The sequence below is a fragment of the Callospermophilus lateralis genome, chromosome 7 (assembly GCF_048772815.1).
Source record: "Callospermophilus lateralis isolate mCalLat2 chromosome 7, mCalLat2.hap1, whole genome shotgun sequence".
Lineage (NCBI taxonomy): Eukaryota > Metazoa > Chordata > Mammalia > Rodentia > Sciuridae > Callospermophilus > Callospermophilus lateralis.
The window spans coordinates 68357051-68379372 of NC_135311.1; the positions used below are offsets into that span (position 1 = coordinate 68357051).

Consider the following 22322-nt stretch of genomic DNA (forward strand, 5'->3'; position numbering starts at 1 on the left):
GTAGATATTTCTAATATTCCACTGTGTCCCACCTCATATATCTTTCTCCTTTTCTTTCTCTGGCTTTTTTCTCCAGTGTGTGAAAGCCTGCCTATTTGTCCTAGCACAAACTATAAGTTCAGGGGGATAAAAGACCTCTGGGGCAATTTTAAACCAACGGGAACTGTGTGATGTTGGATAAATAGATACTCCACATTGTCCTTCAGAGACACTTTGCATTTCTCTGTCTAATCTCCTTTTTCCCCTTCTCCATTCCTCTATCTTCTGTCATTACATACCAAATAAACAACATGCATTCAAGTTTCTTTTTCTTCAAGGGAGAACACAAATAAAGACACATTTTCTCCATAGGAGCTTAAGACTTTATACCTCATCCATCATTGAACCTTTAAAGAATCTACATAATAGCCAATGTGTACATTAGAAAATGTGTAAAGGCATTGGTATCATTGTGTGCAGATGATATATTTCCGTACATGAATTTCTACTTCATTATAATTTATATTTTAGTATAAAGTTCTATATTAATAATAACATATCATAAATTCCATGTTGATTGATATCAGCTAATCATTTTTCATAGCAAAATCCAGCATTCAACATCACTGAGTAAGTTATGATTTTGAGTCACCACAGGGTGGCAGTGCCTGCAAACTTTTCTCTCGGGTGTAGCACGTGATAACATGCCTGGCCACTGTGTTATTCCTTAACCTGTCGTTAAGGCTGTGTCTAGAAAATGAAGGCAGATTCACCCCTACAAAGTCTGTCTTTCTGACCTTCATTTTTGCTTTTTGCCCATCCTACTAGGCTGCCTGGAGTCACCATGCCATGCACCCTAATGTTAAGCTTCCTTGCTCATAGGAGTCTGCAAATGCGGACAGTTGCCCTCCAACCAAACCAGACTCTTCTGCAGTATAACTGACTATACTCCTTCAGCACCCGTTCATCTTTGGCTTATTTCAGAGCTGTGGGCTGTGCTATGTTGTTGTTGGGAGTTGAACAATTAGTTGTGCAGACCTGTGAATGCATGGCTCAGGCAGCCAGGCAAGAGCTCACACAGATGAAAATCAAGAGCTACTAGGAAAAGTTATATAAATCAAAACTACTTCAAACATTTTTCTCTTAGTGGAAATCCCTGTTTTGCTACTGAAGAGTTTTTAATGAAGGAGAGATGGAAGGAGAGGTGGAAAGAGAATGCCTCTGCCCTCACACAGCCCAGCCTTCTCATGCATGTCCCTCCCCTCTTCCCCCACATTTCACCCTTTATCTTCCTACCATGGGAAGAGATAACTGATTAGTCTCTTTGCTGCACAAACATGCACAGATTCTAAAATGCTTTAGAAACCCTGCCAATTGGCTATATGTCTGAAGAAAGGGAGCCCCTGTGTTAGGAAGGGCTATGTATTGGGGAAGCATTGAGAATACTGAAAAAAAATGTCAATAATGAATATCTCTGGATAATAAAATAAAGGATTACTCATTTTTATCTTCATTCTCTATTTTATTATAAAATGATAATGTATACTATGTTCAAAAACATTAAAAACTCTTCAGTAGCAAAACAGGGATTTCCACTAAGAGCAAAATGCTTGAAGTAATTTTGATTTATGTAACTTTGCTTAAATTTGCAACACAGATTTTCTCTATCTTTTTTTTTTTAATGAAACATAAGCCAATTGGAGCAATGTATCTAAAAGGGAGCCTGTGGAAGCCTTCCAAGAGGAGGGAGAAAAAAGAAACTTGGCAGGACTGTATTGGCGGAGATGTCACCACGGAGTGTCTGGCTTTTCTGTCCTTTTATCTCTACACCAAACATCTGTACCTGAGTTATGGTCTGATTTTTCAGACATGTCTTTATTAGGTTTAGCAATGCTGTGAGTTACTTTTAATTTCAGTTTGTCTGCAGTATTCTATTCGTGGAAAGGGCTAACTTAGTTTTGGTTTTACTTTTCAGCTTATATAAAGGAGAGACAGAAGTGGAAGAAGGCAGATGACTGGAAAGGAGAGTTCGAGGCAGCTGAGGAGCTGTAGTTCAGTGGGGCAGGTATGTTGTTCCTCCTCCTCTCCTCCTCCTTCTCCTCCTGCTCCTCCTCTTCCTCCTCCTCCTCCTTCTTCTTCTTCTTCTTCTTCCATGCGGCTTAGTCTTACTTTTGCCTTGATTTGGAGGCCGGCCAGGAAGGGAGGGTAGCCCATTGTTGAGCCTGCAAGGGTCTTTCCCTGGCTTTAGTTCTGGGGAAGCTCAGCTTCTCCCTTTGACCAATGACAGCTTCCAAGTAACAGCCAGACACACAGAAGCCCTTGGTCCCTGAATTCCCTGCATCTTCAACTCAAGGCAGAAGCTAGGGGAGTGGAAAGAGCTCTGGATGGGAGCCCATCTGCCATCTGCTGACCTCTTTCAGTTCCCTTCACAGATCTGGAATATGCAGAAGGAGAGGTTCCCTGCCTAGGAACTTAAGGCAACTATAATCCAGAGACTTCTCTTTTTATCTTTCTCGTAGTCACATGTAAGATATCTTTAGAGTGAGAACTATTCCCATGTAGAAACAAATTTAGTTACTGTAGTGCTGATCTTTGTTGTTCAAAGTAACTGTATAGGCAAGATGCTGTGTGTGTGTGTGTGTGTGTGTGTGTGTGTGTGTGAGTGTGATGTTTATTTCTCACAGGGACATCAGAGTCACCTGTAGCACTTGTTAAGAATGTAGATGCTTAAGAATCTACATTTTAATAATCCCTTAGGGTGATTCTTATGTACACTGAAGTTTGAAACCATTCCTCAACAGGACCAAAAGAATAATCATTAATTTGAATTTAAAATACTCAGCAGTTCATTCATAGCTAACCAGAGATATTTCTAAAGTTGTCTGCAGTAACAGCCATATCTTGCTAGACCTCTGACTGCAGAGAGGGGGCCCTCCCAATTCGAAGAAATATAACAATTCCAGGAATCACAACATTGATGCTGGGGGATTATATGTTCTTCATGTTGAAGAACTAGATGAGAGGAACAGCATGTTTGAACTTGATTAATGTTCTGTTCCTGTGAAAAATTTATTTGCAGCTTTAGTTTCTTAGTAATTAACAGTGTGCGGATTTTGTTGAGACATATGATCTAATGGACGGATTTGCTTAGTATGGTTATTATAACTTAATTTCCATTAATGCAAGAAACATTTACTGAATTCTGCATTGGGGCATGCTATTCTAAGACATAAACTTCTGTTGTTTCATTTAGTTGTTGGAATACCCTTTAGGTTGGACCTATAGTTTTACTCATATTAACTCGGTAATTACCCAACTTAGGCTTTGCTCGAGGAAACTCCTGGTTTAAGTGAACTCACGTGAATCTTAGAGCTATTTTTTAAAATTAGTTCATTTCAGTTATACATAATATTGAAGTTCTTTTTAAAAAAATATTTATTTTTTTTGGTTGTAGGTGGACACAATACCTTTATTTTATTTTTATGCGGTGATGAGGATTGAACCCAATGCCTTAGGCGTGCTAGGCAAGCGCTCTACCACTGAGCCACAACCCTAGCCCTGGAGTTCTTTTTGACATAATTATACAAGCATGGAATAAACTTTGCTCCAATTCAGTTCCCATATTTCTCCTTTGCCTCTCCTTCTCCCACCCTGTTCTCCTTACCCTACTTATCTTTCTTCTATTTATTTATGGGTTTATGTCTTAGAATAGCATGCATCCCAATGCAGAATTCAGTAAATGTTTCTTGAATATTTCTTGAAATATTTTATCTCTCTCTCTCTCTAGTATCTATAGATAGAGAGATAAAAAAGTGAAAGACTATATATATAATAAAAATTATATATAATATTTAATATATAAATTATATAATATACAATAAAGATACAAAATTATTTACATATAAATAATTTGTATACATAAACTTATATGCATAAATTATTTAAATATATAAAGGTAAAATTCACTGTGGTATATTCATATATATACATAGGAAAGTTTGGTCAGATTTATTTCACTGTTCCTCCCTTTTCCTATTCCTCGTCCTTTCCCCTCAATCCCTTTCCTTTACTTCATTGAACTCTCTTCAATTTTCATGGTATTCCTCTATCTCTTTTTCTTTTTTTCCTCCTTATTTTTATCTAGTTTCTGCATATGAGAGAAAACATTCAGTCCTTGACTTTCTAGGGCTGATTTATATGACTTACTTATGTGATGTTTTCCAGTCCCATCCATTTACCAGCAAATGCCATAAACTCATTCTTGTTTATGGTTGAGTAATATTCCATTGTGTATGTATATCACATTTTTTAATCCATCTATCTGTTGATGAACACCTATGTTGTCCCCATAGCTTGGCTATAACAAATTTTTCTGCTATAAAAATTGATGTGGTTGCAACACTGTAGTATGATGATTTTCTGAGAAACAACCATACTTTTCTATAGTGGCATACAACTTTCTGATTCTAGTACCAAAGCACACAGTTTCTAACTTATCCACATGCTGAATAATACTTTAAAAAATTTTTTGAATTGTTATTTTATTTTTGATGGCAGCCATTATAATGGTTGTGTACCATATTGATTTTTTTTTTTTTGACGGAGAGTGTTTTGGGGATTAAACTCAGGGGAACTTGACCACTGAGCCACATCCCCAGCCCTATTTTTTGTATTTTACTTAGAGACAGGGTCTCACTGAGTTGCTTAGTGCCTCGCTTTTTGCAGAGCCTGGCTTTGAACTCACAATCCTCCTGTCTCAGCCTCCCAAGCTGCTGAGGTTACAGGCCTGAGCTACCACACCTGGCTCTATATTGTGGTTTGATTTGCATTTCCTTTATATTAAAGCAAGATTAAAATGGAGACTTGGCCTGAAAAATTTCTGAGCAAACAAAACTAACTAGATGTTAAAAATAATATTATCCTTGTGAAAGCTTCAAATCTAAACAGAATAAACTTGGATCATTTTGGGTAAATGCTTATGTAAAATGGAATAAAAACCTAACCTCAGTTACTCATAAGTAACCAATTAACATATAATTATGTGACTAATACTTGTTACATGTTAACCCATAAAAGGAAAATTTGTAACTACCACTTATCAAACAATTATTCCTCATGCTTCTACATTTTTCTAATAAATACTTGATTCTGAGACTTTGTTATCAGAACACAAACACTAAAACAAACAGTCTTCAATCTGAATATTTCCCCAAATACAAATTGCATCTTATTCAAATGAACTCTAAAATTTTATTATATCTCTAAATTTTCTTTTACACTAGTTATTAGTGGAGTTGAGCCTATTTCAATGTGGTTATGGTCACTTGTGTATCTTCTTTGGAGAAATGTCTATTTCAGTCATTTGCCCACTTTTAAATTGGGTTTTCTGTTCTTGTTGATGAGATCTTCGTATAGTCTAGAGATTAATCCTTAATCAGACAAATGATTTGCAAATATTTTTCACCCATTTTGTGTGAGTTTTCTTTTGCTCCATTGATAGCATCCTTTGTGCATAACAGTTTTCAATGAAGTATAGTTTATCTGTTTATTTCCTGTGCTTTGGTATCATATCCAAGAAATCATGGTTATCTGAAATCCAAGTTAGTAAAAAACAAACTAGAAAAGTAGGCCCCCCCAGGCAGGTTAGCCTATTGCTAATAAGATCTGCTCTTTCCCTCCAGTTCAAAGTGTAGGGAGGATTCAGGATCAGACTACTACCTTTAGAATAAGACTGTGATGTCCTGGGGAGTGGCTAGGGAAAGGGAAAGCAAAAACATAGAATTTCCTTCTATTTTGAATGTGGCTTTGCACACTGTTTCTTTGAATGGTTTTCAGAATTCCTATAAGATTATTTTAGCTTTTTTTTTTTTTTTTTTACATCTCCATGGAAGGAACAAGAGCTTAAAGCTTCCTAGTCTGCCATTCTGTTCAATTGTCTAGGTTTTTAATCCTGTCTCTGTGACATATTCACTCAGCATTTGTGAAGCTTATTTATCTCATTTGCAAAGTTGGCTGGATAATTTCTAACTTGCAGGTACATAAAATATTCATTACCGTTTTTTAGCATATTTTAGACCCTCAGTAACACTACATGGATTTTATTATTACTATTGTAGAAAAATTTCAGAGAAGATAACACCTTATGTTTCATCAAAAACATTAGAGATTTTGGGGAATGATGAAGGAAACCTTCTGAAGTCTGCTCTTGTTCAGTTATGTGTAGTCCCATACAAAGGACAGATGGCTCATTAGTCCCAAGTTGATGGGTGGTTGGATAACTCTGAGATAGAGAATGACTTTGTAATCTTATTTCTACTTGGAGGCTGTTCCAGGTTAGCAGGTTGCTATGGCATCTGGACCGAAAATGTCAGGCCCCATTTGTCTGGTGGAAAATAACAATGAGCAGCTGATGGTGAACCAGCAGTCTCTAAGAATTCTTGAGAAGATTTCTCAGCCAGTCATAGTGGTGGCCATTGTTGGACTGTACCTTACAGGAAAATCCTACCTGATGAACTGTCTGGCAGGACAGAACTGTGGTGAGTGATGTCCTGGGCAGGGCCAGTTGCTTGTCTCCAATTGAATCTCAGCTTCTTAGTGATGATTCCCACTCAAATGAAGGGAGGATCCAACTTTTCTCAGTAAAGGAACTTTCTCATTCTAATTCTCATGGCCAAATTACTACTTTACTGTAATCTTTCCCCATATTCTTTTCTTTATTCTGATTAAGGAAAGTCTCTCCTACTGGTGTTCACAGTTGTATCTTTTCTAACATCCACATCTTTTCTAACACTTCCAAAAACGTTTCTTTTGTCTTACATAAAATATTTTTTCCTTCTAGGTAATATTGCATCAACATGTAAAGATCTTTGAATATTTGTCATCTTAAAAATCCTCCCTGGATTTCACTTCCTATTGCAACTACTCTTTTTTTTTTTTTTTTTGCTTTTTCTTTCACTTATTTTTCAATGCAAAAAAATAGTATTCCAACTTCCTTTTTTTCATTTTTTTTTGTTCTTTTGTCTATCTGTAATCTGCAGATCTCTGAGCCTCACCATTTCTTTAAAATGCTTCTTACTAGTGACCTCCATTTTGTCTAGTTCATGAATGCCTCTTTGTCTTCATCTAGAACCCTCAAGTGGCATCATTCTCAGATTAATGACTGATCCTCTGCTCCTTAAAATAGGTGACTTGCAAAATAAGGCATTCTTAGGAAGTAGAGATTCCACCATCTTGGCTGTTAGGATACACACAATCCAAGATCTCAGGCTCTGTGGGTTCTAGGCTGCTTAGGAGTTCTGCTCTCAGTGTATGTTATTCTCCCCTTCCCTTGCAGGCTTTCCTTTGGGCTCCACAGTGCAATCGGAAACCAAGGGCATCTGGATGTGGTGTGTGCCCCACCCCATCAAGCAAAATCACACCCTGGTTCTTCTGGACACTGAGGGCCTGGGCGATGTGGAAAAGGTGAGGGAGGAGTCTCAGATTCTTTGTATGCTGAATTTTCTCCTTATGGCTTTATGACCCTTTACAATTTAACTGCTTTGATCTACCACCTGGAAATAGACCTATAGTGAATAAGGCAAACTGGTAGTCTAAATCTTACCTCCAGCTCAGATAAGATAGAGGTATGGTGAATAGAATGTTTTATTTCTTGATGGTTAGCAATACCACTCCTTATCATTGAGGAGTTCTGCTTCCTCAAATGTGGAAGTTTGAACATTATAGAAGCAGCCGAGGCAAGTATGGGAAGCAATTTTATTTTAAAAAATAGTAACACAGACTTCTCCTAGGAGAAGGGGGCCATGGCTGGTATCCTGGTATCCCAAGAAGTGACAGCATCTTGCCCCTTTTATACATTTTAGGTTTTCTTTGTTCTCATGACCTCTTCCCCCTTATCTCTCTCCTTCTTGCCCAAGAGATCTAGGTGGAATGGTAAAAAAGATGAGAAGCAGGTAGGTTGGACCGGCCAAGGTGGAGTGATCTGGGCAGGAAGGGAATGGGCAACCTGGGAGGCATTAATTAGCAGTTTCCTGCCTGCTCCTGGAAGCTTCCTTAACAACCTTTTGGGAGAGGCAGTACAGGCAGGTGATCTTGGTGCCCAAAGGGCTCTGGAGGCATTAACATTCCAATCTCCAGGGACAGTCTTTAACTTCCTGGACCCAAATTGGCCTCCATTTTCTTAATCTGACCAAATCACTATCTACACTAACTGCCTATCTTTAATTTTGCTTCAGAAGGGTGAATGCTTTGATTCAATATAATAAAAAAATTATTGAGTAGCTAAGTTCTAGCCTTCTGGGCTCAGTAGATTGGCATTACTGACCAAGTAAAGGCTCTGTCCTCCAAAAATTACCTGCTGCCCCATGAGGAGACCACACCTATGCTTCAAGTTAAATACAAGGCCTGGGAAAGAAGCAGGTTGGAGAGAGGAAGGTCCCATGCTGCAGTGTAGTGCCTGACCCCTGTCAGTTCCATGGGGAAATCTGTTGCTGGGTTGGCCCTTTGGAGGGATCCTGTGTTGAGACAAGGAATTTGGGCCTTGATCCCTGGTGCTGATCAGTCCTTGGAGGTCTGGAAGCCTTTCTCATTGAGTGCTGACCTCTGAGTGCTGTCATCCATTAGCACTTCCAATAGCTTGAAAAATGATCCACACAGCACATCCCAACTTGATCAAATAGTTAAGTGTAAGGGGAGTTTGATAGGAGGGTGAAGAGGTATCAGCCTCATCCCTGTGGATGAGGAAAGCCTCCTGATCCACCTTTCAAACTACAAACATTCTGAAGTCTTTGAGAAATCTGTGACTGCTGGTTCTATCAAATCATATTTTTGACTTATAATACACATTTTAAGATGGATTTTTGATATTGTAGCTTTCTAACAATAGGTAAACCGAGTGACCTGTTCTTTTTTTTGACACAATACATTTATTTTATTTATCTATTTTTATATAGTGCTGAGGATCAGACCCAGCGCCTCACATGTGTTAAGCAAGCACTCTACCACTGAGCTATAGTCCCAGCCTCTGATCTGACTTTTTATGCTTTGAGACTTATTTGAGAAAAGCGTCTAAATTTATATACTCCCCTTTTTTGCATACGGATTTAGATATTCTGTGCTTACTTTTTGTCAGCTTCTTTGAAATATAATTAACAAATAAAATTGTATGCATTTAAGGTGCACAAGTTGACGTTTTGATTTATTTTGTGAAATGATTGGTACAAACAAATTAATACATGTATTAATTTTTAGTTTTCTTTTTGCTTTTATAGTGAGAACACTTAAGAGAACTTCTTAGCAAAATTCAAGTATACAATACAGTATTAACTAGAGTCACCATGCTATACCTTAGACCTCTAGAAATTATTTATTTTGCATAACTGAAACTCTGTACTTTTTGACCAGTATCTCCCTGTTTCTCCCACCCTCCAGATTCCAGAACACACCATCCCATTCTCTGCTGCTATGGATTTGACTATTGGACCATTTTACATTCCATACCTGAATGAGATGAGATAGTATTTTTCTTTTTATACCTGGCATATTTCACTTAGCATAATGCCCTCAATTTTCATTCATGTTTTGCAAATGGCGTGATTTTCTTCATTCTTTTAGGTTTGAGTACTCATACTCCACACTTTCCTTACCCATTTATTCCTTGATAAACGTCTGTACCTTGGCCATTGTGAAATAACGCTGCAATAAATATGGAAGGGCAGGTATCTCTCTGAGATACTGCGATTACTTCCTTTGGCTCTTGAGAAGTGATATTGCTGGATTATATGGTACTTCTATTTTTTTGAGGAATTTCCAGAATGTTTTCCATAATGGCTATACCAATTTACATTGCAATCAACAGCATACAAGTGTTCTTTTTTCTATACCCTCATCAACACATGTCATCTTTTGTCTTTTTGTTCATAGCCATCCTAATTGTTGTGATAGCTCATTGTAATTTTGACTTTCATTTCCCTGATAACTAGTGAGGTTGAATATCTTTTCATGTACCCATTGGCAATTTGTATATTACCTTTTGAGAAATGTATTTTCAAGTCAATTTCTTATATTTATTGAGTTGCTTGATTTACTGTTGAGTTATATGAATTTCTTATATACTTTGAATATTAACCCCTTATCAGATATGGTTTGCTAATATTTTTATCCCATTTTGTAGTTTCCTTTTTACATGGCTGATTGTTTTTCTTGCTTGCAAGAAGGTTTTTAGTTGGATGCTCTCCTACTTGTCTAATTTTGCTTTTGTTGTCTGTACTTTTGGTGTCATTTCCATAAAAACCAAGGCTAGACCAATGTTAAAAAGCTTTTGCCTGTTTTCTTCTTGAAATTTCAGGACACATGGTCATTTTTTTCCTACTATCTAACTGAAATTTTGTGTTCTTTGACCAACATTTCTCTATGACCCATTCCCTCCTTTTGAATCACCCTTTCAACAACCATTCCACTCTCTACTTGTATGGATGCAACTTCTCTAAGTTCCACATACAAGTGAGGTCAGGTGGTATTTGCCTTTTTGTGTCTCTCTTCATTTCAATTTCACTTAAAGTCCTGCAGGTTCATATATGTTGTTGCAAATGACAAGATTTCCTCACTTTTATGGATGTGTGGTATTCTGGTGTGTGCATTTCCCACATTTTCTGCATCCATGTATCCATTGATGAACACTTGGTTTGATTCCATGCCTCCACTTCATTTCCTTTGGATAACACACAGTAGTACATCCACTTTCAGTGCTTACATGCAAGTCTCAAATCTAATTTGAGTTCAGTTTTAAACACTCTTCTGGCTATGGATATCCAGTTCTTCTGACATCATTTGTTAACAAGGCCATTCTGCCCCTATTGTGTGTTCTTGGCACTGTTGTCCAAACTGAGTTAACTATTAAAGCATAGATTTATTTCTGGGTGCTATTCAGTTCCATGGGTCTAGATGCCTGCTTTTACAACATTATCATACTGCTTTGATCACTGTAGCTTTGTAATATTTTAAATTAGGAAGTGTGATACCTTGACCTTTGTTCTTGCTCAAGATTGGTTTGGTTATTCAGTATCCTTTGTGGTCCTGTATAGATTTTAGAATTTCTCTTTTTGTTTACTTAAGAATGTCATTGTCATAGACAGTTGAAAGCCATTTATCAAACAATGGTATGTGCTTATCTAAATGGGTTTTCGTTTGCTACAAGTCCTAGTTCTAAGAACATTGATTACTTTTTAATATTAGGGTTTTGGGGAAATAAGGAAATGAATAGGTTAATCTCCCCACCCTTACATTGCTATATAGAATATTATAGGCCTGAATCTGTTATTACCTTGCTCTCTAGGAACAAGCTTTATATACTCTTTATATTAGAAGTAATTTCTAGATTTAATTTAGACAAATACTACAATTTATAGAAACAAATTAGCCTGACCTTTCATGCCCTTCATCAACCTGTGTCAGCGCTCACGATCCAGCATTGTTTCCTGCTCTTGCTTGCTTCTCGGTCAAACAAAATAACTATTTTCACTGCAAAGACTCCTACAATCTCTAGTTTTGTTTTTGTGGATCTTTCTACTTGTAGGATCATCTTTATTTGTTCTGTCACCCTTCTGCCAACTCTTTAATGGTCAGCTCATGATCTCTAGGAAGGCTTCATACATGTTTTTCTCCATCTTTCATAGCTCTGTTCTTTCTTGATTGACATGTACTTCTTTTTTTTTTTTTTAAATTGTACTTCTTAATTTAATATAACGGCTATGGATTTCACTACTTATATAAATTACTAAGATCCAAATTTTTATAGATATTATTATCTGTGTTGTATTTATTATTGTGAATATCTTCATTGCTTTGAATTAGTCATCTCAAAGTAACTTGTCATTGTGAAATTTGTTTTTCTAAATCTAAGATCAGTGGGATCAGTAGCCATCTATGCCCAGCTATCCCTACTCTGATATTTATATGTTTTATATGGTCTATGGTCAATAAATATATAGAGAGAATGAAGAAATGCTAACATCAATGATTGAATGAATATCCTATTGAGAACCCAATAGAGTACAAGTTTATGTATGTATATTATCTTATTTCATCTCATTGAGAAAAATAAAGCTATGTAAGATGAGAATCATCATATGAAGAAATTATGATTCTAAGAAACATTATAATTGTCAAAGCTGATATTTGTTCAGGTCTTTCTTTATTGCATATGAATTCCTATTAGTAAACCCATAAATGAAAGACTGACAGAATAAAGGTCTGAATGAATTTGTAAGACATAATTCCTAAGTTCCTTGCTGTAATGTGCTTCCTAGGGTGACCCTAAGAATGACTCCTGGATCTTTGCCCTGGCCGTGCTTCTCAGCAGCACCTTTGTCTACAACAGCATGGGCACCATCAATCAGCAGGCCCTGGACCAGCTGCAGTATCCTTCCAGGAACTCAACCTCCCTGTCATTGAGTTTAGGGGAATGAATATTAAGTCATTATCTTTTGCCCTGTCAATTAGTAGTTTCTGGTGAAGCAGCGAGCACCTATGGCAAAAGAGGCCGTTTATTAGAACTCTTTAATAGGGAAACACGGAAATGATGTTTTTTTCCTCAGCCAAGACCTAGTTATGTGACAGAGCTGACAGAATTAATCAGGGCAAAGTCCTCCTCAGATCCTGATGAAATAGAAGATTGCACAGAGTTTGTGAGTTTCTTTCCAGACTTTGTCTGGACTGTCCGGGATTTCACCCTGGAGCTGAAGTTTGATGGTCAGCTCATCACAGAAGACCAGTACCTGGAGAAAGCCTTGAAGCTGATTAAAGGTACCAGAGTGTGGCTCAGGAGTGGGTGGGATCACTGAAACCTGCCCATCATTTCTGGGGTTCCATTAGTATTTGAGACTGAACTGAGGTCTGCAGCAATGGTGAGTGGAGTATAGGTTGAAGAGCTCCAGGAACTGATGTTTACTTAAGAAATGTAAGGCCTAAAGTACAATGAAATTATTCAAAACCAAATTCTTTTAAACAATTTTTACTTTAGTTTCCTGATTACAATGGAGGCTAAAACTTTCTAGTGACTAGACACTTCTGTACCCTCTTTGGCATCTGCTTTCCTCTGTTTAGAACAAATGGCCTCAAAATTGTTAGACATGAAATTATAATCCAAAGCCCATCTCATGAAAAAATATGTATTTCACACAGATAATTCTTCTAATTTTAAAATACTAGTGTATTTATTCCATTCATATGAATACCTTTGTGATCCAGGTGTGGCATCTGTAATTCTTGGCACTCCGGAGTACAGAGCAGCACAATCTCAAGTTCAAGCTTAATGAGACCTGTCTCAAAATAAAAGAAATAAAAAAGGCTGGGGATATAGTTCAATGGTAATGGCCCCTGCTTAGAGCAACAGGATCTCAAGTTTGAGGCCAATTTGGGCAACTTAGCAAGATCCTATTTTAAAATGAAAACTAAAAAGATTAGGGTATGTAACTCCCTGGAACGGCCCTGAGTTCACTTGCCAGTACTCTCAGTATTCCTAATGGTATTTCTGATATTGGTCCATTATCACTCTCATACCATTGTGTTCTAAATAGGCCTGAAGAAGCATGTATCTTTTCTATTTATTCCTTTCCAATACTTATTATGATTATAAGAACACTCATTTTACTTGTATATGATGGCTTTCTCTTAATTCCAACACATTTATTCATGGTATTATTTTAAAAATTTATATTAATTGGTGTACATATTGCTTATATGTAAATTATTTGCATGGGTGCATACCTAAAGAAATCTTGTGAGAATACCAATTCTGATTTATTCTTTTGTGCTTTCATTTTTCTCTCTATGCTTTCTCAAAACATTAATTGAAAAATTGGTAGGCAGAAAAGCAAACAGTCAAATCAAATATAGACCTCTGTCTGAAATTTTAAAAATCACATTCTGTTTACTTTTGGTCTTTGGAAGTGTTTGCTACAAATAGCTAACATTGTGTGAAAGTTATTTTTAAAAAAAACAAACTACATTGTTATATTACATCCCAATATTATGGGATATATATAGATAGTAAGGTGATTAGTAAAGTGAAGCCGATAATCAATCCATCATCTCACATAGTTAGTTGATTTGATTTAATAACAATCCCAAATATAGTAGTTTTATTAACCATAGTTCTCATGTTGGACATTAGATCCCTAAACTTCTGCTTTCTACATATCTGTTACTTTAATATTTGACCTACATTTCCCATTTCTTCCCCACCCCCTGGTAACAACTATTTCATTCTTTCTGTTTATTTGGCTTTTTAAAAAATGAATTCGTTTTATCACAAAAGTAGTTTTCTTTAATGAATTATGGTATCGTTCTCAGTATTCCTAATGTTATTTCTGATATTGCTCCATTATCACTTATTTGTGTGTCTTCTTTCTGGTCCCACAGCTCAATTTTTGCAAGGGATTGAGTGGACCAGAGATTTATGTTTAACCTTTCATTCATTCAGTGAACATATAATAAATAACAACTCTATATACTGGTACCATGTTCAGGTCTGGGGATATCAGTCTAGATATTTTTTTCTGCTAGGATCTAAATCTCTTGTCAGAGTTACATCATTGGAACAAGTTTGGTGTGCAAATAAGTATTGAATATTAATGTTAAAACAATTCTTTAACAGTATATATTAACTGCAAAGATACAACAACCCCTGTCAAAAAATCTTTAGTTCCCGGTCCTAAGACAATTTCTACTGTATTCTCTGTTTTCCCCATCCCTCAGGGAACGGCACCAGAGTTGCAATGTTCAATCAGCCCAGGGAATGCATCAGGAATTTCTTTCCAAAACGGAAGTGTTTTGTCTTTGACCGGCCAACAAATAACAAAGAACACCTAGCCCATATTGAGAGCCTCTCAAAAGACCAACTGGATCCTAAATTCCAGGAACAAACAAATAGTTTCAGTTCTTACATCTTTACCCAGGCAAAGATCAAGACACTCAGAGAGGGAATTGTGGTTACTGGCAATCGTGAGTCTTTTCATATTTCTGTGTTGACGAATACATGTTGAATATACTATATAATGTGTTTCCATTAGTTTTGTTTGATAATTGGAGAAATACGCATAATTTTAAATCAGGTTACTTGTTAGGGTTTACAGATCTGTAAAATTGTGCCCTTTGTTATTGGTATCTGTGGCTTCCACATATCTGAAAAATCCTCCATTGATAATAAAAATCACTAACAGGGTACAAAAACAGATACTATTTTTAGGGGAATTCTTATATGTTAAGTGTTGTTTTTAAGGAGAATATGATGTGTATTTTGGAAATTTATAGTAGTTCATATATAAATGGTGGCCTGTAAACACCTGAAAATCCTTTGAAAGTTTTGGCAATAAATATAATCTGATATATCTTTCCTCATTGGTCAACCAATGTAATGTGTTTTCCTTTGACTTTTAATTGAGATGCTATGTTTTCCATATACACTTAGTATATTAGAGGGAGGTGGATAGTTAACATTTTAAATACTGTTGCCTAGAGAACCATAAAACTGAGGTCAATAGTAACACCAAAGTGATGATAGTAGAAAGAGGTAGGCATGTGTGTTTTTATGTGTATGAGGTTTTAGAAATATTGTCTTAGAATCTTGGATCTTATTGAGTTATAGATTCCAATTTATCCCCTAAAATTTCTGGCTTCCTCAGGCCTGGGGACTCTGGTGGTGACCTATGTAGATACCATCGCTAGTGGATCAGTGCCTTGTTTGGAGAATGCGGTGACCACTCTGGCCCAGCGTGAGAACTCAGCAGCTGTGCAGAAGGCAGCCGACCACTACAGTGAGCAGATGGCCCAGCGGGTGCAGTTCCCCACAGACACATTCCAGGAGCTGCTGGAGGTGCACGCAGCCTGTGAGAAGGAAGCCATCACAGTCTTCATGGAGCACTCCTTCAAGGATGAAAATCAGGAGTTCCAAAAGGAACTGGCAGTAATTGTCTTAGTTATTACCTTTTCTGATTGTTCCCTTGAAAATGAAGCCTACAGGTGCCTTTATGGACCTCAGGGTTCCTCTCTCTAATTCAAGGATAAAGCACTTTGGATTCTCATGAGGAATACAGTTCCCAAAGACCATATATCCCTCTTTGCCCCTTCCCCCAAACTTGGGGCACATTATCCAGAAATCTCTCAGATGACTGAAGGAAAACCAGAATAGATATCTTCCATAACAATCTGATGACTGAAGTCAAATCTGTATCAATATCCCCCTGAACGCTTCTAATGAATATTGGAAAATCCTTCTATGGGTGATAAGCCAGCCTGGAACACTTGCAAGTCACCCCCATACTGTTTCTTCTTCTGTGCACACTCTCCTTTTCCTAGGAACCAAAGTTTCTTTCACCAGACCCTCTTTCCACGTTGCTGTTCATGTTATGTTATTCCTTGTTTCATTGCATCATTGAAGATGGAATCACAGCACTCCACAGCTGGCAAGACACCATGGAGCTTCTGGAATGCAATCCCTTCATCACACAGATGAGCATTTTGAGGCCCAGGAAGTTTAAGAAATTTTCCTGTAGACTTGCAGAGGATCTTCAGGGATGTAATGAGTCAAGTTTTGTGATTTCTGATTCATCCCAAGACTTACTCCATTTGAATGCTTTTCTCATCATAAATATAGTTAGATTGACCCTTCTATAAGGTTCTTTGGAGTTTTATCTTTTTCATTCCTATCTTCCAGTAACATGTGTCTATAATTGCATTGCAGAAAATAATAGAGGAGAAGAAGAACTATTTCTTGCTGAAGAATGAGGAGACCTCTGAAAAATGCTGCCAGGCTGAACTGACTCGGCTTTCAAAGACCCTAATGGAAAGCATTTCTGCCGGAACTTTCTCTGTTCCTGGAGGCCACAAGCTCTACATGAAAGTAAGAGAAAATGTTGAACAGAACTATTTGCAAGTGCCAAGGAAAGGAGTCAAGGTGAGGAGTAAGGGGACATGGGGAGCTTAGAGAACATTCAAAGGATCTCTTAAATCTACTCGTGATAAGAAAGCATGATATCTCCCTCCCTCCCTCTTTATCTCCCTCCCTCTTCCCCAGAGCTGGAGATGGAAACCCAGGGCTTTGTGCTATCTAGACAAGTGCTCTACCACTGAGCTACTCCCTGACCCCACTTAGTCTTCGAATGCTTCCTATTTATTATATTTACCTGAGAGTGGAAGTATTCATTTCCAAAGGTATTATGGATTTCAGAAATTCAGGAAAGACAGAAAGAACTTATAAATTTCTTCATCTACATTACTTGAAATATGCCAAGTGCTGGTGATTCCCAAGGTTCAGTCAGAGCCTTCGCTCTCAGGGCTGATCAAGGTAAGAAAGAGTCAACTAAATGGACATATTGAGTGATATTACTTATGAGCCAGGGACAACAGGCTACATAGGTGGTGGCAGGAAACACAATAATGGCACAATTAACATTTCATATTCTATTGACTATAGACATGGTGATATGCTTTTTCCTGAGAACTTTTAATTTAGTTCCCCAAACAACTCTATGTAATACCTCTCCTCATGTGAACATTTTATACATCTGAACTGAGAGGCCCAGACAGATTTAATAACTGGTCCAAAGTTATACCCAGCCAGTGGTGGGAGAAAGCAGCAGCACAGACCAGAGGCAGCATTTCACATTGGAAAACAAACACGTGAAAGCATTAGAGATTATAATTTGTACAATTTCACATCATTTAGACTAGGAGGAGCCTAGAGCAGATGGAGGGAAAAAGCATTGGGAGAGGGGAGGAGGGGCAGTAAGAGGAGATATGGAGGGTCTCAGGTCACACCGAGGAGCTTGGTCACTTAGAAGGGAATCACTGAAATTTTAACCATGAAGCCAAAATGATATGGACATGTGTGGTTTTTGTTTGTTTTATTTTATTCTATTTTTTGCTGAGGACTGGGGATTGAGTCCAGGGGTGCCTAACGATCCTAAGTCACATCCCCAGCCCTTTTTATTTATTTTTACATTTTTGAGACAGGGTCTTGTGAAGTTGCTTAGGGCCTTGCTAAGTTTCTGAGGTTGGCTTTGAACTTGCAACCCTCCTTCCTCATCCTCCCAAGTTGCTGGGATTTATAAGTGTGCACCACTGCCTCTGGCTGATATATTGTTTTTACAGAAGTGGTCTTCCAATGAAATCTAAGTTTTTTGCTTCTTCTTGGCTCCACAGGCAGGCGAGGTCTTCCAGAGGTTTCTGCAGTCACAGACAGTAACAGAGAAGTCTATCCTGCAGGCAGATAAAGCCCTCAGTGATAAGGAGAAGGCCATTGCAGGTACAGGGACAGGACTCCACTCCCAGGTGGTGGTTGGATTCCTGTAAAGCCTTCTGACAGGTCTGACAGGAAGACCTTCTCCAAACTGCGAGCTTTCCCTTCTCTGTGGAATGCATGCTCTGCTGAATGTGTGAGGAGCAAGGGGAAGTAGAGGTCAGACCTCAACCTGATGGGCAGGACCTTTCCTATCAGTGTCTGAAACGTGCACTTGATGTGAATTCTGTGATTTCCTGCCTTGCCCTGCCTTTCAGATTTGGTTTGGTCTCTGAGCTCAGGAAATTATAGTATAGTTGCTGTTTCTTTCTTCCTTCTCTAAAACTTTCCTGTGACAGAGGAGCGGGCCAAGAAGGAGGCAGCTGAGAGGGAAGAGGAGCTTTCAAGACAGAAACTACAGGAACAACAGCAACAGATGGAGGCTCAAGAGAGGAGTTTCAAGGAAAATGTGGAGCAACTGAAAAAGCTGGAGGAGGAGAGAGAAGAGCTCCTGAAAAACCAGAACACCATGTTGGAGCACCAGCTGAAGGTGGGTGATGCCCTGCTCAGTAGTTCTGATGGTCCTGGGGCCCCAGAAGGAATAGTACAAATTACACTCAGCTCACAGAAGGAAGATAACCACCATGTGTTGCTTGTGATTTATTGCAAGCCCTGAATTCTCTTGTAAAAAGATTTTTTAAAAAAATTGTATTCTGTATTTAGACTCTGCAGAGTCATTTATAGTCCCTTAAATCTTTAGATTTTATACATGGTGTAAGCTGCTGTTTAAGGAGATTTTAAAATAATCTTATGACAGTGATATCTAGAGTGCGGGACATTCTATAGGGCAATTGTCTCAGTCTGAAACAGATCAATGGTATTAAAAAAAGAAAAGAAGGAGAAAGAGGAGGATAAGAAGGAAGAGAAGGAGAAGTCATGGCAGTAGTAGTGAGGTGAACTTTTCTAGATTAAAAGATAGTTCAGACCTAATAACCAAATGTATATAAACTTTTTTGGGACCCTGATTTGAACAAAACAACTTCCAGAATATTTGAAACAATCAAGGAAATTTGAAGCATTAGATAATGTGAAATAATTTTGATAAGTATGATAAAGCCCTTGTGTTTATATAAGACAAATATTAACATTGTTTAGAGATGCATATAAGAGGTGTAGTGGTAAAATGATTGAATGTTAAAGTTTTACTTTCAAGTATTTGATAAACAAACAAAAAAATTTCATGAGGGCCTGACTAAGCAGACAGATTTTAACCAGCTGTAGTCAAGATGGGAACAGCAATTGGTTAGCATCACCAAGTCCCATGTTGTCTGGAGCCCTATTTCTACTCAAAGACCTTAAGGCAGATCTGCACTGACAGAAGTAGAAATCCAGGAAAGTGACAGCTTCTAAACTTGCTGCAGTTAAATCCAGATGTAAACAGCTGCACAGGGCATGAGAAGAAATCCCTCATTGTCCATTTGGAAATTATATGGTAATAGATTTCTGGATCAGATAATGTGTTCTCATCATTGCTATGTGATGGTGACCATGCCATCCCAGTGGGACTGAGAATCTGTTTATTCAGACCAATAACATTTCTTGGCAAGAATGTGAATTTGTTCTCACACCTTGGTTAGCACGCAGCCAATCTGTAATGGTGGGTGAATATTAGTAAAGTGGGAAATGTTACTTCCTGGTAGTGTCTAGGTCTAGCTCAGATGATAGTCTTTGTTGCTAAATTATCCTACAGTAATTGAAAAAACATTTTAGGGAGAAAATAAGGCATGTTGACAAAGTTTTTTAAACAAAGTATAACTCAAAGTATCAAAATTATAAAATATTTACACCCCTTTCAATTCTATTTATTTTAGGTTCAAAAGGATTTGCTTGAGGAAGGATTCAAGAGGAAATCTGAGGAAATGAATGCAACAATTAATCAACTGAGAAATATGATTGATAATACAAAGGAGAGTAAAATTCCCTGGATTTTTCAAGCATTGGAATCATTTGGCAATGGTCTAAATGCATTATTTTCTCTTGGTAGTTCTGTTGGTAAACTTGGAAAAGGACTTTACTCACTGTTTAGAAAGAAGTAAGGAAAAATGTGGCTTGTGGTACATGCTTTGGCCTATTTTGGTGCTCAAGTTTTTCATTTTAATTCTGCAAAGTTTTAAACCTAAAAAGTGCTTGCTAGAAGATATCAGTGCATGACCTGCCTTAGATGGAACAAATGCTTGGAAACATTTTCAGATAATGCTAGTTTTAGTAAACTCACATTTGCAATAGTTTACATACATAAGAGGTTCTTAAATGCATTGATTTTAATCAGAAAAGTTCGGAAACTATGTAAATGTCATCTACATAAAATTGGTACTATAAATTTTCGTATGTGTCAATACTGGAATAGCCAGGAAACAAAATGCCATGGAACTCTAGGTACCCTAATACAAAGGATCTTGAAGATAAATTTTTATGTAAAAACAAAGTCCAAAATAGTATATATGGTTGACCACTATTAAAAGTGAAATTATCATCTGCAAATATACATTATACAAATAAAATGTCTTTTGAAGTTTTAATGAGAAGCTAATGTCATTGGCTCCTTTTGGGAAAAAATGATTGGAATCAGAGGTTCAAGGGACACATACCATTCATTACCTACTCCATCTTTGGAAGATCATAAATAAAGCTTGTATCTCATTCATTTTGAAAAAAATTATAAATTTTAGTGATAGTGATAATAATGAAAGTAGATTTGACCATTATATGATGAAACATCTCATTATTTCTGCAAATAACATCAGCCAGCTCAATTTTTATTCCATCCAAGCCATCATCCTATAGGATGGTGCTGCCCGTGCTTAGGGAGGGTCTTCACTTCAGTTTGATATCCCACATGCCAAACATTCCTAGACACACCCTTATTGACACACCCAGAAGCCTTTTAATTTTTGAGGTCTCTTAATCCAATCAAGTTGACAATTCAAATTAAGCATTACAAATATTAAATAAATAATTGGACTAAGAATAAAATCTAAAACTCTAGTACATATATGAACAAATCTGAGCAGAATTCTTAAAAAAAGTTGATAATGTAATAAAATTATCTATCTTAAGACATCATTTCTTCTGAATCATAGAAATCTATATGAAAAGCTAACAAAATGATGACAATGGTGATGATTATAGCCAGAAATTTGACACTGACTTAAAGCTCACCTTTATGAGTTTGTGTTCTGATTTGTTTTACACATTCATAATGCAGAGAAAAAAAAACTCATATGAGATCCTGAGTGAGGTCAATACAAGTACTTTTAATCATAATTGCATCTGGTCAGTGAGTAAACAGATAACTGCATTGACCCTAGCCATGTGCTCCTGGCACTAGGGAAGCCTTGGGAAGTTGCTGAGGGAAAGTGGCTACACTTTTGGTGTTCTTGTATGTCTCAGTTCAGAAATAAGACATCAAATGAATTATACCAATAGCAAGAATTTGAATTGCTCCTAAGCATTGTAAAGGATTAGCACAGTGTGCCAGGAGTCAGTGTAGAAACAAAGTGTAGAACCAGTTGAGGCTAATCAGTTGGTGATCTTTCCATCAGGAAATGAGTTAAAATGAATTTTTACTGAGCACAAAATTAGGATGGAAATGAGGGATGTGAATTCCAGACAGAAAAGGGTCTGTGCACAAATTCCTCAGTGGGGAAGAACTTGATGTGTTTGGCCCTGCAGGAAGGGCCAGATGGTGAAGCTGAGACAAAGGAAGATGAGAAGAGGAGCAGGCAGGAGTCCAGCTGGGTAGGGTTTTGCAAGCCTTGACAGGGAGACTCGACTTGATTCTTGCTGTAATGGGAGACTTAAAAATTCATTCTCAAAGACTTTTAAGCATGGTGACATGACTTAATTTGTGTTTTGACAACTCCCCATGACTGCAGCAGGTAGAATGAATTGGAGATGGTAAAAAGTGATAGTTCCTGGCCAGGCCATCAGTGCTTATAAAAATTCCACCAATTTAGCTTATAAAATGACCTATTTGTAGAAACACTTGAAAGAGTAAATGTCGTATGCTTGT

The 22322-nt window shown here is 37.4% G+C and overlaps 1 protein-coding gene across 2 annotated transcripts; it reads left to right on the top strand.

Moving 5' to 3' along the window:
* Positions 1–1770: 1770 nt before the first annotated feature.
* On the top strand, positions 1771–21654 carry LOC143405174 (guanylate-binding protein 6-like). Of its 2 annotated transcripts, XM_076863553.1 has the most exons (12): positions 1771–1874; positions 1955–2044; positions 6302–6515; positions 7313–7440; positions 12282–12391; positions 12581–12777; positions 14731–14976; positions 15657–15937; positions 16715–16927; positions 18175–18277; positions 18610–18800; positions 20122–21654. In XM_076863553.1, exons 3-12 carry the CDS (start codon positions 6326–6328, stop codon positions 20344–20346), a joined length of 1884 nt encoding a protein of 627 aa, XP_076719668.1. In that variant the 5' UTR covers positions 1771–1874; positions 1955–2044; positions 6302–6325; the 3' UTR covers positions 20347–21654. The 2 variants fall into 2 exon arrangements, with proteins under 2 accessions (XP_076719668.1, XP_076719669.1); XM_076863554.1 differs by having other exon boundaries at positions 1771–2044.
* Positions 21655–22322: the final 668 nt, after the last annotated feature.

What these genes read in the sequence shown, in the direction of transcription:
- LOC143405174 (XM_076863554.1), top strand. Translation starts at nt 6,326, where the DNA reads ATGGCATCTGGACCGAAAATGTCAGGCCCCATTTGTCTGGTGGAAAAT. An exon ending in GCCTGGGCGATGTGGAAAAG is followed by an intron (nt 7,441 to 12,281) that starts GTGAGGGAGGAG and finishes TGTGCTTCCTAG; the next exon opens with GGTGACCCTAAGAATGACTC. An exon ending in TAAGGAGAAGGCCATTGCAG is followed by an intron (nt 18,278 to 18,609) that starts GTACAGGGACAG and finishes TTCCTGTGACAG; the next exon opens with AGGAGCGGGCCAAGAAGGAG.